Source organism: Diabrotica virgifera, chromosome 2, assembly GCF_917563875.1.
Source record: "Diabrotica virgifera virgifera chromosome 2, PGI_DIABVI_V3a".
Lineage (NCBI taxonomy): Eukaryota > Metazoa > Arthropoda > Insecta > Coleoptera > Chrysomelidae > Diabrotica > Diabrotica virgifera.
In genome coordinates this window covers 99043124-99060021 of record NC_065444.1, presented here as the reverse complement: position 1 = coordinate 99060021, position 16898 = coordinate 99043124, and the positions used below count along the sequence as shown (strand labels likewise).

General features: G+C 33.8%; 2 protein-coding genes across 2 annotated transcripts; one reads left to right on the top strand and one right to left on the bottom strand.

The window, feature by feature from the left end:
• Window positions 1-1030: 1030 nt before the first annotated feature.
• On the bottom strand, window positions 1031-2022 carry LOC126880756 (uncharacterized). The gene is made up of 2 exons (XM_050644806.1): window positions 1729-2022; window positions 1031-1413 (listed from the first exon to the last, which is right to left on the bottom strand). Exons 1-2 carry the CDS (start codon window positions 1781-1783, stop codon window positions 1031-1033), a joined length of 438 nt encoding a protein of 145 aa, XP_050500763.1. The 5' UTR covers window positions 1784-2022.
• Window positions 2023-12892: 10870 nt separating this feature from the next.
• On the top strand, window positions 12893-14569 carry LOC114343656 (potassium/sodium hyperpolarization-activated cyclic nucleotide-gated channel 3-like). Its single transcript, XM_028294492.1, has one exon. The coding sequence runs from the start codon at window positions 12893-12895 to the stop codon at window positions 14567-14569; it is 1677 nt and encodes a 558-aa protein (XP_028150293.1).
• Window positions 14570-16898: the final 2329 nt, after the last annotated feature.

The following is a 16898-nucleotide window of genomic DNA, read 5'->3' as shown; positions in this document are numbered from 1 at the left end:
TATGTCAACAAGAAGGCCCATCTCTTCTTTGAAGCTTTTCTGTATTTTTTGTTTTGTTTCTTTCAAAACATGTTTCTCTTCTGCCGTTCGCGCTTGCCACTTCTGTAAGGGCGCTTTGTACGCCAAGTGCAACAATAGCTCGAAGAAACGAATTCTTGCGTGAAGAATGGAGAGTCCGAATCTCAGAGACTCTTCACAAACATTGCCTCTTTCAAGTTTGTTGAAGTCCTTAGATGTCTGTCCACATATATAGCATCTCATTGTTGAAGCTGTATCAGTCGCCGCATTGCACACTTTTCCATCGACCATTGTGAACAAAATGGTGTGATTTATTTTAACGGAATCTTCCATACCAGTTGTTTCTTTGAGATTCCTGGCTTGTTGTTCAATATAGCTAATTTCTTCCTTGGTGATATCCTTTGTTTCGTGAATGAATCGAGCCCGGATAGGACGACAGAATCTCACTGAAGAAGGCACTGGATTTTGCCATACAATTTTTCTTGTCTCTCCATTCACAAAAACAACCATTCTCACAGGTACAAGAGAACTTAAAAATATATTGGCATCATCGTCGTCAGTGTTGGCAAATTTTTGCTTAAATTGTGTCTGATTAGATCCATCACAGCTCCATTTTGATATTAAGGTAAGATGTTGCTTCTCAAACTCTGATAATGTGTCAATTACTTCTGTTAAATATTGAAATAGTCGCAAAGCCGTATGGTTCAGCAGAGCTTGAAGTTCCACTTCAAAGCTAGTTTCAGTGACTTGTATACTATCTTCGGCAGGATAACACTCCTTTTTCGCTTTTTGTAATATCGAATAGCAAGGATAAATTTCTTTTTAAAAATTACCTTCTATAAATAACGCTAAGGCTTCTTGTGGTGTGTATTTTCCCGCGATTGGTTCTTTTTTAGCTGACGATATTGCTTTTCGGAACTTTTTAGCTCTGGTAGGCGTTGACGTTATTTCTTTCATAACCTTAGATAATCAACATTTCCCGCAGTACCGTGACTTACGCTTGCAGCGTAAGTCAATTCATCAAAAGGTACCCGGTCCCGTAAATCTTTTGTTCTTCGACGCTTACTTCGATCACACAATTCTCCAAATTCTTTTGTTGGGCGGCCTGCTTTGTGGGTCCAAGTAGGTAGTTCCAGTGATACATTAAGCCATTCCATATTGTTTCTAAGAATCTTCTATCAGTATTACGGGCTGCCGACCATCTTTTTTTGAAACTGGTCTTGAAATATTTCAAAGAACGGGTAAGAACACTTCTTCTTTCGGATGGGCATAAAGTTAGTTGCGCAACTCTTTCTTCCAACAATGAAAATTTTTCTTCAATCTTATTTCCTTTGAAATCTTTGATAATGGTATAGAGCTCCATTCTGGTGATTTTTTTCACTCTTTCCAAAGAATCTACAACAAAAGAAAACAAAAAAATAAGCTTTATCAGTATAATTATAACGTTCCCCATATAGTTTGAAGTACTATAAAAAAATATGGGGTACGTTGGGGGGACTTTTTATTTATGTGTCTACTACCTTAGAGCCTACATTTTATGTACACATAAAAATTTTGAGGCGACAAAGCGCGACACCTAAACAAAAATACTAATGTATTTTAAATTTCTCTAAAACACGAGTCAAAAAAGACCCGCTGTCTACCGGTGGCTATACAAGTAGAAAATTAAGAAGAAACATAATAAAATATACTTTAGTATATAGTACTAACCTTCCCTATCCATTTCCGAATAGTTATTCTCCTGTTGTTTGCTACACGAAGCCATGTTAGCACAGAAAACTGATAAACACAAACGAGATCGCTTAAAACAAAAACACGCGTACAGTACGATGTCTGGGTTCTGACTGACGATGTGGCAACATGCGCAAGAATTGCACGTTGCGCGTCTGCCTTTCGATAAAGCGGTTATCGTAGGTAAAGAAACATGTATTTTGGATGCGGTTGGATTAACATCAGTATTTTCAATTTTGTCCGGTTTTTGAGGTGAAATACTCCTATGTGCGACTGCCAGAAAATCTATATTTGTAGAATATATTTAAAACTGAAATTTTTTTGTATATGATAACAGCTTTGTGTTGGGTCTGAGATAGTGCAAGACAATTATGGGTCTTGAAACAAATAAAAATATAAATTATGTGAATTAAAAATAAGTATTTATTATGATTACCCTTACATACACCTGTTAGATAAAAGGAGATACTTATTCCTTATTAAAATCCACGAGGAAAATAAAATTCCTGTAGCCGGCTATATACCATAAATCACAAAAATACGAGATCCTTTGTAAAAGGTATATTTAAAATTCCCTAAATAAGGGTTACATTAAATCACAAAACGTTTTCGGATTAATAAATCCATCATCAGTGTTAGTAAAAGCCAAAAAATAGCATGCCTGGGCCACTAAAATGTTTTGGGTAAAAACCCTTTAAACGTTTACAGTTGTTGTGTCATACTACATATTAATAAAAATCAGTGGCGTAACAAACTCCGTCGGGGTCCCCCCGCAGTATTGGAAATGGGGGTCCCTTTAAAAAATTACTAAATGCGACATGTGTAACAAATACCTACTTGTATTACAGCCCATAAATGAACGTAAAATGTGGCGATACCGTGTAATTTTCAGTGTCACCACCAAAGTGGTCAACTCAAGACTTTTCGAGTTATTTATGAGTAAAAATGTTTATTGTTTAACAAAAAAACCACGTTTTTAGGCGATTTTTCGCAAATAAATCAAAGTAAGTATTTGATCGAACGGACTATTGTTAGCAAAAATGTATCTAGCTTATAAAAAAATCAAACAAAAATGAAGTCTATCCACCCATTGAAAGAAAAGTTGAAGCTCATGAAAAGTTTTTCTTATTCCTCAAATTCAAAATCGAATATTTCAACGTGAAATAACCAAAAAATGAAATATTTTCGGGAAAACACATTAGAACTTTTTTAAAGTGTTTAAAAGAAGCTTTATTTTTTTTACAAAAGTTTCTAGCATCAAAACTAAGCCAGTTACGCTCAAAATACAGTTAATCCCATTTTTCGGTAAAAAAATTGTGAAAATCTCTCCCTATTTAGCACCCTAAATGAAACTAATCATTATCGCCTTACAAATTACTTACTTTTTTATGTGACTTGTAAGTTTCACCGTTTCAAAGTGCTTATTTTTAAAAGGGTTCTAGTTGAAAGGGCTTGAACGAGTCACTAATCACGAGTATATGCAAATTTTAAACAGCCATATCTTAACACCAATTTTTGTCTTACGGAAAAACAAAATAAAGCCAAAATATTTATAAAAGCAAGATCTACATTTCTTTACTCTTTGAGATTTTTCGTATACTTACTTTTTAAGTTAGGTATTTTGAAAAATTTTTCCAAAATAAGAAAACTTTTTTTACTATGAAACCAAATTTTTTCAAAAATAAGAACTTCGCACCGGTCAAACTTACAGATCATAGGTATTCACAATAAATATTTAAAGTAAATGGTAAAGGGCCAAAGATAAATTTTAATTGGGGTGCGAAATAGGGGCAGATTTTCACGATTATTTTTTTACCAAAAAAGGGGCCAAATTTATTTGAGCGTAACTCGTATAGTTTTGGTGCTAGAGGCTTTTATAAAAAATAAAAATAAAGCTTTTTTTGAAAACATTTAAAAAAAGTTTTAATGAGTTTTTTCCGAAAAGTGCTTCATTTTTTGGTTGACATATTCGACTTGGAATTGGACGAATAAGAATCATTTTTCATGAGCTTCAACTGTGCTTTTACTGTGTCGATAGATTTCATAAATAAGTACACCATTTGTTTGTATCTTATAAGCTACAATTTTGCTACAAATATTTTTTCGATATCTAATATTTAATTCGATAAATATTTATTTTTGAGTTATTTGCGAAAAGCCCGTCTGAAAACGTTCTTTTGTTAAAAAATAAATATTTACACTCGAAAATGACTTGAAAAGTTTTAACATAGAAAAAGAAACTCTATAGAACAAAAGTTGCTTATAATTAGTCAATTTATGCATTTCCCATCTTATTTTAAACGTATGTTTTTCACCCCAAGGAGGGGTTTCACCCCCCGAAGTAAATGCAACCAAAGGCATAAGTTTAACTTTGAAGTCGAGTGTAACTAGAACCTAAATCCAAATTGTCAAGCAAATACGTCCGTCGTGGCGCTGATAATTTCTTTATTAATAATATCTTTATTAGTATAGAATAAAGTAGAACAAAAATTACTGTTTTCTTTGTGCACTATGTAATATACCAGCGAATATATCTACAATTTTATTAATTCGGATGGACAACTTCATTTTCAATATTGTACTGCTTAAAAACGTATGTATGCAAATAATATAACAACACATTTTTACATATATTAGACGACAAGATGGGGCCATGACATATTGGGCCCCCCCCCGTAAGCTTCATGCTGTGGGGGCCTCTGTTATGCCTCTGGATAATTGTATCGAAATACTAAACGTAGGTTGAGATTAAAGAGAAAACCCATTTCTAGATTTAGAAATATTGTTCTAATATTCGGCAAATTGCAATTCTCAAATCTTTAAATAGTCACGTACAAAGCATTATAGTTTATTGTCGTCACCACAAAAGTTCGTGAGACCGGAAAGGATTAAGTTTGAGATATGAGATGATTCACTTGCCGAATGCGCCTATTTGGAAATTTACGTTTTTAAATTTAAACGCACAAAGTAAAATCCTATACCTATAACAGATTTTTACATAATATCAGAGAAGATGGGTCCCCTGATCGATTGGGGCCCCCCGCAAGCTTAACGCTGCGGGGCCTCTGTTACGCCCCTGATAAAAATACTCAATGATGTTGCAAATATACCTGATATTACTTACGGCAACACAGGACTCTTCCCACTTGATTGAAATTTGAGGATTAAAACCTCACATAATGGCCAACTAGTTAGCCATTGAACTTCAATATGTGAGGTTTTAATCCTCAAATTCCAACCACGTGGGAAAAGTCCTGTGTTGCTCTGGGTAATATCCAGGTATATTTGCAACATCATTGAGTATTTTTATTAATATGTAGTATGACACAACATCATCATCATCATCATCAACCCGTACGCGTCCACTGCTGGACATAGGTCTCCCTCAGCTCTTTCCATTCATCTCTATTTTGTGCGGCTTGCATCCAGTTACCGACAACATGTTTCAAATCATCGGCCCATCTGGTTAGTGGGCGTCCTCTGCTCCGTAGTGCTTCTTCTCGCGGCCTCCACTCGACAATACGTTTTGTCCATCGGTTGTCTGGCAATCTGGCGACGTGTCCTGCCCAATTCCACTTAAGCGACGCGATTTTTTCGACAGCGTCTGTTGTTTTTGTTCTACGGCGTATTTCTTCGTTTGGGATTCGGTCTCTCAGGGAGACACCCAACATCTGGCGCTCCATAGCCCTCTGAGTTACGCGAATCTTGTTCACTACCTTTTTTGTTAGTGTTAATGTTTCGACACAACAACTGTAAACATTTAAAAGGTTTCTACCCAAAACATTTTGGTGGCTCAGGCATGCTATTTTTTGCTTTTAGTAACACTGATTATGGATTTCTTAATCCGAAAACGTCCTGTGATTTAATGTAACCCTTATTTAGGGAATTTTAAATATACCTTTTACAAAGGATCTCGTATTTTTTTAATTCCTTATTAAATACTATTCAGTACATACATAATAATGTCATTTTTTGCCTTAAAATATTAATTGATCCATTTCAGCAAGTAATGAAAACCAATCGAAAACCAATATATTATGTTTATGAGTGTTTTCCTCGCTTGTTAGATTCTTGATAGGATTTCTTTTTTTGGGTTAAACTGTCCACAGGACAATAGGATAATACAACCTCCACTATCATAGGTGCCCATGCCCATGGGCAGGGAGGGGCCATGTCCCCCCTCCTAGCTTTTCGGGTGCTGTCAACTACAGGGTGATTGCTTAGTGGGTAAAGCTCAATAGATCCGCTATAGTAATAGATAGCAATAAAAGTTAATAACAAAAATTGTAGCCAACTTTGAGCTTCACATTACAAAATTAGTTAGAATGTTACAGGTTGTTCGATAACACAATGGCAAATCAAACTTACGTTCTGTTAAATGGAACACCCTATATTTTATTTTATGTTCGAAATCCTGTTAACTTCTCCATCACAAAAATATAATGGTTTGTTATGTTATACAGGGTATTTACAAAGTTATAACCAATTTTGTATGAAAATCGTGACAAGTTCAAATCCCCATATAAATAAAAATAAGTGCAACAGCAATGGTTTATTAATGCCATATTTTTTTATTTATTGTCAAAATTTTCAATTATTATTGACATTGCTAATTTTCTTTACATCAAATACAGGGTGAGTCAAAACGCAAGTACATTATTTTCTCAGTAATGTTAAATAGAACACCCGGTATTTTATATCATTTTTAAAAAGTAACATTACCGCACTTTAATTTTTATATAACATTCCCTATGTCCAAATTTATTAGTTTCCGAGATATTTTCAATTTTCAGAGCAAATTATTTTAGGTGTCTAAATTTATCTAAATTTTAAGTAAGCCATGACTAAATTGACAATTGACGATTACTGTTTATCAATCCGGTAATCAATGTAACAATGTAGCAAATAAAGAAATAAAAATAATTTATTAGTAATACATTTTACAAAAAAATACACAAACACAAAATACAACAGTTTGTGAAGACAATTAAACACTACTTTTGCATGTAAATGTAACAATGTAACAAATAAAGAACGAAAAATAATTTATCAGTAATACATTTTACAAGAAGAAACATGTTTGAAAAAATTAGAAGCTACTTTTAATAAAATATTTTTAATATTTAATTACATAAGGTGTTTAAAATTACCTCCTAATACATTTATGCACGCCTTAAAACGATCATTGAATGAGGTATTATCGAGGGTCTGAAGTCCCTGAGAACTTCTATAATGATTATTTTAATAAGTCACAAGGGCAACTTAGAGAAAATTTAGTATGATTTTTAATTTCAAATATACCATTCCAAAGAAATTTTTTGTTTATTCTAAGGTACTTTCAGCCCTCGGTAATAATGTAATCTTTTATTCTGCGTTTATATTTTTCAAAAATACTAATTAGTTTTCTCAGGATTCCAAAAAAAAATGAATGCGTTTAAAAAGAATCCGATCGAAATTTTGCACCTGCGCTCTCAAAAAGGATTAAAGTGTTATGCATTTTTGGAATCACTATTTCAAACGCTTTTAAATGAGCTGTCACATGATGTACTTTCCCATTTAAAAAAATCAAAGTTATGCCTGTCACCTGAAGAGGGATCGTGTAAAGTTCGAAACATTGATGTTATAATATACTTTGATTATTTTAAAAATCGACCTGTCCGAGCGTTTTTCTTATGTGCTTAAAATAAATAAGATAATAAGAGGGGGGGAGTGTAACACTTATTCCAGCGCACTGTGTAAGTGAAATCATAATCCCATATTATGAGAAATCACACAGTGTAAAGTCCATTAGGTTTAGGACAAAAAGGGGGATTTAAAAAATTATTATAAATCAATATCATACATTGGGCTAATGCATTCAGTAATTATTAATATAAAATAGGTTCATAGTAGGAATGAACGAAACTGATTGTAAGAATTAATAGAACTTCATGTCAGAAAAACCGTATTTATTGTGGGAATGAACGGAATTAATTGTAAGAATAAACGGAAATAATTGTAGAAATAAACGAAATACGTTAGGAGAAATAACACTGTTATTGACACAACGAATAGTCTTCGTCGATCAATTAACGACGTTGTTGTTTCAATGAATAGTGTTCATTGACCCCATGAACAGAGTTCGTAATATCAATAAAGTGATATTATGGTCGACTTGGCAACGTGGCATTGGAACGCAAATAAAGTGTTTAAATTTACGCCTGCATTTTCCCCGAATATCGCGTGGTGTAGTGAAATTTAAATACAAAGCAAGTGCGAAACGTAAATTATAAAAGTGAAGACGTTCTATTGGGACAAAAAAAGTGGAAATAGACAAACATAAACAGAACAGCGTTTTTTTATAAGGTAACGATTGTGGGTGATAAATAATAAACATTGGAACACTACAAAAAGCTAAGCGGTCAAGCAGATAAGAAAACCAGTATACCAGAGGTGAAGTTCTGCTTGAATTTTAAGCAGTGTTGCCGGATTTAAAATAAAAAGAACAATCTACAGTAAATAAAAATAAGAATACTTTCGAAAAATAAGAATATTTTTGGTGCGTGGATAAGTGGACACACCTCCGCGTGGTTGAAACAGGTGTGGCTCATTTTACGCTACGTAACAAAATAGTAAAATTCTAATCTCTGAGATTGGATAAAAGCAATTCTTACTAACCGTCGAAGTGAGAAAGATTCTAACGCTAGCCTAGAGATTTAGAAAAATAATCCATAGTCGAAAAAAAGATGGAGGAAATGATGAAAAAGATGAGTGAAAAATTAGATTGTATGGATAATAGAGGCATAAGAATAAAACAAAAACTAAATGAAGTGCAAAATGATTTACAGCTCATGAAACTGGAAATCGCAGAATTAAAAGCTGAAAATATAGCATTAAAATCAGAAAATAAAGTACACGAAAAAAGAATAGAAGATCTAGAAAGAGAGGTAAGAAAGAAAAATTATTATAGTATACGGTATAACAGAGAAAGAAGGTGAACAAGAAAATGATATGATAAAAAGTATACAAAATATGGCAATTAAAATCCAAGTTCCACTAAATGAACACACAGACATAATAGACATAAAACGCGTTGGTATACAAAGAGATCCCCTAAGACAGTTACCGAGACCTATACTACTGGAACTTAAAAGCGGTTCCAAAAGAACTGAAATATTGAACCAATCGAAAAGACTAAAAGGAACAGACATTTACCTAAGTGAAGATTATTCCAAGGAGATACAAGACCAGAGAAAAATACTGAAACAACACTTAAAGGAAGCAAGAGAAAGGGGTCAGAAGGCATCGCTAAATTATAATAAGCTAAAAATAAACGACAAAACATATACTGTGGAAAGCTTAGGATACAAGAGGACACAAAGCGAAATGATGAATACTAAAACACCTCAAGGAAAACCCAGCGAAAGAACATATACGGAAAGATCACCAGGAGATGACGAAAATGAATCAGAAAATATGGCGAAAATAACCAAGACTGCACATAATTCCGACACAAAGCCAAAAAACTGAGATTGTATGTAAAAGTAGCACATAGTAAAGAACAAACGACTAGTATCACTAAAACATACCGGCAAACGAATATGGAAAACGCATTTATGGAATGTAAAGAGACTGTAAAGAAAATGAATGAAAACCTGAAAACGAAACTAGCACGGAAAAAGAACAACGAATCAAACATAAGAAAAAGAGATAGAAAAAGAAAAACCAAGAAGAAAAATAGAGTAAAAGTAGGAACCTGGAACGTTCAAACATTATTGAGACCAGGAAAAATGGAAGAGGTAGCAAGAGAAATGCAAAGATACAGAATAGACATACTAGCACTACAAGAAGTACGATGGAAGGGAGAAGGAAATATCAAAAAGAAAAACTACACAATATACTACTCGGGAGAAAACAAGCAAGGAAAAAACGGTACAGCATTCATGGTTAACAGTAAGATTAGGGACAAAGTTATAGAATTTAAAGCGATAAATGGACGAATGTCGTATATAAAAGTAGAAAACAAACAAGCCAATATGACAATCATAAACATATATGCACCCACAGAAAATGCACCAGAAAATGATAAAATTGAATTGTATGAACAACTGGAAGAATTATATGAAAGATTACCCAGAAATGATATAGTACTAATGGTTGGTGACTTCAATGCAAAAGTAGGCAAAGAAAACCAGTATAAGGAAGTAGCAGGGAAAGAAACTATTCACGACGAGACAAACGATAACGGAAGAAAATTATGCCAACTAGCAGCAATAACAAACAGTTAAGTTATGAGTACAAACTTCATGCACAGAAGAGAGCATAAAGTAACATGGTTGATACCTGGCACAACAGATGGCAATCAGATAGATCACATACTAATATCCAAAAAATGGAAAGCAATAATGCACGATGTCAGATCATATAGAGGAGCAAACGCGGACACAGACCATTTTCTAGTAATAGGAGAAATCAAAATGAAGATAATTAAAGCAGAGAGAACAAGACAAAACAAAAGAAGATGGAATCTGGAGAAGTTAAAAGCACAGGAACTAAGAGAACAATATGAGACAACCCTAAAGGAAAACCTAACACAAGCAAATAACACAGAGGACATATGGAAAAATATAAAAGAATCCATTTTGAATTCAGCTGAAGAGGTGCTAGGACAGAGGGAAATAAAAAGAAGGAAATAGTGGTTTGATGCAGAATGCGAAAACAAAATCAAACAGAAAAACCAAGCAAGAGATAAATGGATATCAACTAAAGAAGTGCATCATCGAAACGAATATAAAGAAAAAAGAAAGCAGCCGATAATTGTTGCAAGAACAAAAAAAAAACTATGGATCGAAGAGCTGTTAAAGGAACTAGAAATGAATAGTAAAGACAGCGCCAAACTATTTGGATACCTAAAAGCTCAACAAAGAAAAGGCAGACCAGTAGTTAAAATTGACAATAGATCATGGGAAACACACTTCACAGAACTATATAGATGCAAAGAAAGCCCGGAAGGGGAGGTAGGCGCAATGGAAGACATTAGAGATAATGAAATAAGGATGCCAACACATGATGAATATTTAGCCATCATTCAAAAAATGAAACAGAAAAGAACACCAGGCCCAGATGAAATTCCCAATGAACTAATTAAAAACGGAGGGGAAAAGTTATTAACAAGCATCTATAACCTAATAGTTAGAATATGGGAAGCAGAAGAAATGCCGAGGATTGGAAAGAAGGCAGAATTATACCAATATTTAAGAAAGGAGAAGTAACAAACTGTAACAATTATAGAGCAATATCTCTACTGAGTACAACATATAAAATTCTAATAGCCCTCATCAAACAAAAACTTAATCAATTCACAGAGAAAAAAATTGGGGACTACCAGCAAGGATTCAGAGAAGGCAGATCCACTACAGATGCGATCCACATAGTTACACAAACAATCGAAAAATGCCACGAACACAACATAGAACTCCACATCCTCTTCGTAGACTTCAGACAAGCCTTTGACTGTATTGGAAGAAACAAATTATTTATTGAAATGAAAAATCAAGATATACCAGCAAAATTAATCATATTAACAAAAATGACCATGGATGGAGCTCGAGCCAAAGTAACAACAGAAGAAGGTAGCACAAAATCAGTTGCAATAGAAACAGGAGTGCGACAAGGCGACTCCCTGTCAACCACATTATTCAACATAGCACTAGAAGGAACAGTCAAGGCCAGCAAAATTAAAGGAACTATAGCCCACTCCTCAACACAAATAGTTGCATATGCAGATGATTTAGTTCTTATGGGAAGAGACAAGGAAATATTAAAAGAAGCAGTAACAATCCTGGCAAAAGAAGCACGGAAAAGAGGTCTAGAAATTAACGAAGGAAAAACAAAATATCTTCTCTGCTCTAGAAGAGAAGATAACAGGATGAGAGAAATCAAAATAGAAAACTACACTTTTGAAAGAGTCCAACAATTTAAATATTTGGGAGTAATAGTGAATGGCCAAAACAAGAGAAGTGAAGAAGTAACGGAACGAATACTAACAGGCAACAAAACATACTGGAGATATCATAGGCTTATGAAGGAAAAGAACTTATCCAGAAATACAAAACTGAAAATATACAGAGTTGCAATCAGACCAGTAGTTACGTACGAAGCTGAGACAATGTGCCTCACGGAAAAAGATGAAGAAAAATTGAGAATATTCGAAAGGAAAATCCTCAGACGCATTATGGGCCCGATAAGAATGGACAACGGAGAAATGAGAAGAAGAATGAACCATGAACTAAGAGACATAATGAAGGGAGAAGATATAGTTAGATTTATTAAATCACAGAGGCTGAGATGGCTGGGACACATAGAAAGAAGGAAAAACGACCGACTGATTAAGAAGATCACCAAATGGAAACCGGCAACTGAAAGACCAAGAGGAAGACCCAGAGAGAGATGGGAGGACCAGGTCATGAGAGATATCAAAATTCTGGAAGTGAGAAACTGGAGGGAACTATGCACATATCGAAATGAGTGGAAGAAAATAGTAACGAAAGCCAAGTCATATAACAAACTTTGACAACATACAAGTGGAATGCGGAGTGATTCACCGCAATAAGCGAATCTGAGAGCTCTAAGTAAGAGCGGCAAACATTCCACCTGGAATGAAAAGCCCTGATGATGATGATGATATTATGGTATACATAATGAATGTTCATCCATTCAATAAACGTAATACATTGGTTCAACTAACGAAAATAATGAATTGATGAACATCGCTTTGTTGTTCCAATAAAACCAAGAATTGGACAAATTTTAAGTATGTATTGCGTTTGTTGTCTGAATTAACATTTTTATTGATATTACGTACCTTTTTCGTTGAGTGGGGGAGGGTGGGGGTAACTTTAAATTTTAAATAGGAACCCCGCGATATTTCCCGAAATGATGCTGTTAATAATAGCAAAAATTTTGGGTGATTCATAACTTTTGAGACTATGTGTATATTTAGCTACAGGCTTATAATGGGCTCTACAACTTTTAACTTTATTTATATTTACATAAAAACAAACACCTTTTCTGATAATTTATTGACAATTGAATCAGTCTCTCTGATCAATATTAAAGTTGTCAAAAATAATACAATTTAATTAGTGGCGTATATTTGTCAAAAATGCCACATATTTGCATATTACATAAAAATAGTACGCTATCCGATTATGTTGGTGTTCCTAAATCAAGACTTCAACTTGGTCTCCGAAGATTATTTATCGTATCTGAGGATAACGTATATAGTTCTGTCTATTTTAGAAGTGAGAAAGAAATCAAGTCAGAGAAGATTAGGCAACTTGAGTCGGGCTACTCCTTCATTATACACCCGTTAAGTAAGTTTCGTATGTACTATGAGTTTTGGCTGGTGTTTCTTTATGCAGCAGTTATAACCGTCAAAGCTTTAGATGCAGGAATTCGTGATGGAGCAGCAGGAAGTTGTCCAGTCCCGGAAAATTTTAAATATCAAGACCAAGACCATTTTTTTAAAATATACGCGTATATTTCTACCAGCATAGATGTTATATCTTGGAGTGATATATTGATTAACTTTGTTACAGGATATGAGGTTACAAAAATACGAATTATAGAGCTTCGACCAACTAAGATAGCAATAAGATATATATTTAGATCTTTCTTCCTTATAGACTTACTTGGCGCCATTCCGAGGTTTACATTAAGATGTCTTATGGATAAACCTCCATTAGTGGCGTTAGGAATACAAAACATTTTCAGCTTACTTAAAGGAATTAGATTCTTTTCATTATTAAGGATTTTAATCAGAGTTCTAAGACATTTGGGAGTAAAATCAAGATCTTGGATTTATGGAACTTGCTACTTTGCCATCTTCATATTCATCCTTCACTACTCAACGATGTTAATGCTCGGGCTGCCTCGAATTATCAGAGTTTATTTAGGAACTGGAAACTGCACGCTGACTGTTAAGCGAGAACAGATCCCCCTGCATGTTCAGTACAACGATTATATGTTTGAAACTTCGGCTTATTTTCTTCAAGTAGCGCTACCAAAATCTTACTACCGAGATCTGTATTTTGAAGAAGTCATCTTAGCAATATTTTTCTGTATGGTTGGTAAAATAGTGATGACGGTTATGTGGGTAGCTCTAGCTGCTAGTATTTTAAACTCCCAATCAAGTAGGACAAGATATCAAGCTCTTATTGTGCAGGTAGAAGAATTTATGAAGCAAAGAAATCTGCCTTTAGAGTTAAGACAAAGAATTCTGCAAAATTTTTCTTTCAAATACCAGGGCAATTATTTTCGGGAAGATACTCTTACATTTTTACTTTCCGATCGTTTGAAAAAAGAAGTCAAGTTACACCTTTACAGCACAATTACAGAAAAAGTGGGAATATTTAAAATATTAGATGTAGACGCTCTGAATGATGTGCTGAAAGTTTTAAAACCTGAAATAGTTCTTCAACGTGATGTCATTTGCCAATCAGGAGCACATGGTGATTGCATGTATTTTATAGCAAGTGGTACAGTGGCTGTATACACCTCTAATAGACAGGAGATGTGCCATCTTGTAGACGGTGACTATTTTGGCGAGATTTGTTTGATGACGAAATACAATGTACGTCCCCTGACTGTCTCAGCTGTGGAAACCTGTCAAGTTTACAAGTTATATCAAGACGATTTTGAAAATACTTTAGCAAAAAACAAAAAGGTGATAAAGAAAATGTTATCACGAATGGAAAAAATGGTAAAAAAAGCTGAATATTTAGAGAAAATTTACAGGAAAAGTATATTTGAAGCAACCTACGGGTATAACGTTGATTAGTTTTTTTTTGTTTATTTATTATAATTTGATATATTTGGTATTTTACTATTACAATAAAGTTATATTTTATGTTTTGCTAGTATTTAAAAAAATGGGAACGAAGATAATATATATTGATGTGATCTTGATTATTGATATGAGATGATATTCTTATGTCACTTAATTTAATCAATGTATTAATACTAATCTAATTAATTAACCAGATCACATATCAATATGTTTTCAATCTCAGGGCGAATTATAAATTAATTACTTACTTTCGTGGATTCTAAATATTTCTTAATGGTTCCTAATCGGGATAGAAAAGAAAAGAGTAAAAAAAATACACATATGGGTTACAATTATAATCAAAATATTTTTTATTTTATTTAAAAAGCAATCACTGCTTATTATTTGCTATTTCTTATTATTCTTAAAACATAACATTTACAAATGGGAATCTTATTTCCTTTTGGTTTTCAAATTGAAAGTTTTTATTAACATTTAACTCTTAGGAGTTATTAGCAACAACTCTATTTAAGTTTGATGAAGCTTTTCTGATATTATTGATTATGTTATTCAATTTTTATGTGGAATTTAATACGAAAAACCCATACATTCATGTCCAAACAAATGAGACTGACCTTTTCCTGGTGAACTGAAAATGTCCTCACACAAAACCCGTTCCTGCTATCCTTGGCTGCGATCAAACCTCGTCCTGGCTTCCAGTAATGTACTCCTTTGAAAAACTAGCTCGAATAGCTCTCGTTCCTGCTTCGGTCGTGATGCTGTGTTCTACCTTTTTCGAAACTGCTATCAGCTACCGGGACACTCTTGGCTCAAGGAGGTTCTTTTACTCTCGACCTGGCCTACTTCTCGTTCCACGATAGATACTCCACACTCACGGAACTACCGGCTTTCTCACTCTCCGTACACTACCGTCTACTACTCGACTTCACTTCTCGACAGCTCAAAACATTCTGATCCCACTTTGTCATTCATTCCCCTACTTTCTAAATATCCCTTCCAGATTCACAAATCAATCTTCCACCACCAAGTCTCATTCACAGTATTCCCCAAAACCAATTTTTAATCTTTCTAAATATGCTTAATGGATTACAAAAGAAAATATTTAATTCCCATTCTAACTTACTTTCTATTATTTACAAATTTTAATGACCTATTCTCTCTTTCAAATGAGTCTTATTCAGCATAGGCTAATGATCGAAACCTTCCGCGAAAAACGATAATGAACTATCATCTATTTCACTGAGTTTTATTTAGCATAGGCTAATGATCGACCTTCCGAGAAGAACGATAATGGTACGCGTCATTCACTTTGTTTATCTAAGCACATTGTTCCGAGTTTCGTACGCTTATTCTAATCACTTCTTAAAATTACATATAACAATTTGTTGTATACAGGTTGTTTTAAATTTATATGCCCGTGGTTGAGAAAATTGAAAATATTTTATATTAAATTGAATTCTGTTTATAATTATCAAAATTTAATTTTCATATCAAATAGAAATATAACAAATCCCCGCCTTGTATTCGATAAAATTTATCTGCATTTTTAAATAAATTTTCTCGAGGCAAAACCAACTCCCTGTATATTTCCTTACTTTAATCTACGTCTTATACCCCTTCTTCTTGTATTACTCTAATTAGTCCCACCTGTAGAGTAATTGTTTCCTTATTTTCAGTGTCCTCATCCTGTGTTAGAGTGTAGGCTATTATGTTGTCTTTCCCTTTTTCCCATATTAATCTTCTGTCTTTTTCCTCAGATTTTTCACATACTTTTACCGTGTATTCTGCATCCACGTTTTCATATGCCTCCTCTTCAAATGCCACTGTTTCGATCATATCTTTTTCGCTTTCATTTTTTTGCTTTATTTCTTCTTCTCCTGAGCTCGTTGCCAAATTCATTTCCACTGTTTGTTCTTTACCTGATTCGTCCGTATTTTGTTTCTCCTGTTCCTTGTCCTGTTCTTCTTCTTTTTATTCTGTTAGATTCATCGTATTATTTTTAAAATCTATCACTACATGTTTTTCTGCCAATTCGTCAACTCCTACTATCATGTCATGTGACATGTTTGGCATTATTACACATTGTAGTGCATACATCTTCTTACCCAGTCGTACCATTACTCGTATGCCTTCATTTATAGTTGCCAATGTCCGTTTGTTTGCGCCCACTAAATTTACCCTAGGTATTTTGTAAATTAAATTTGTTAAGTTAACTTCTTCTATTAGTTTTCTGTTGACCAATGTTATTTCAGATCCAGTGTCTATCATAATTTTAATTGGTTTCTCGTTGATAAATCCATCCACAAATTTTAAATTAACT

Excerpts from the sequence above, each read along its gene's own strand:
- LOC126880756 (XM_050644806.1), bottom strand. The coding sequence starts at position 1,783 with ATGGCTTCGTGTAGCAAACAACAGGAGAATAACTATTCGGAAATGGAT. Across the intron at positions 1,414-1,728 it reads TTCGGAAATGGATAGGGAAG|ATTCTTTGGAAAGAGTGAAA; the intron begins GTTAGTACTATA and ends CTTTTGTTGTAG.
- LOC114343656 (XM_028294492.1), top strand. The coding sequence starts at position 12,893 with ATGCCACATATTTGCATATTACATAAAAATAGTACGCTATCCGATTAT.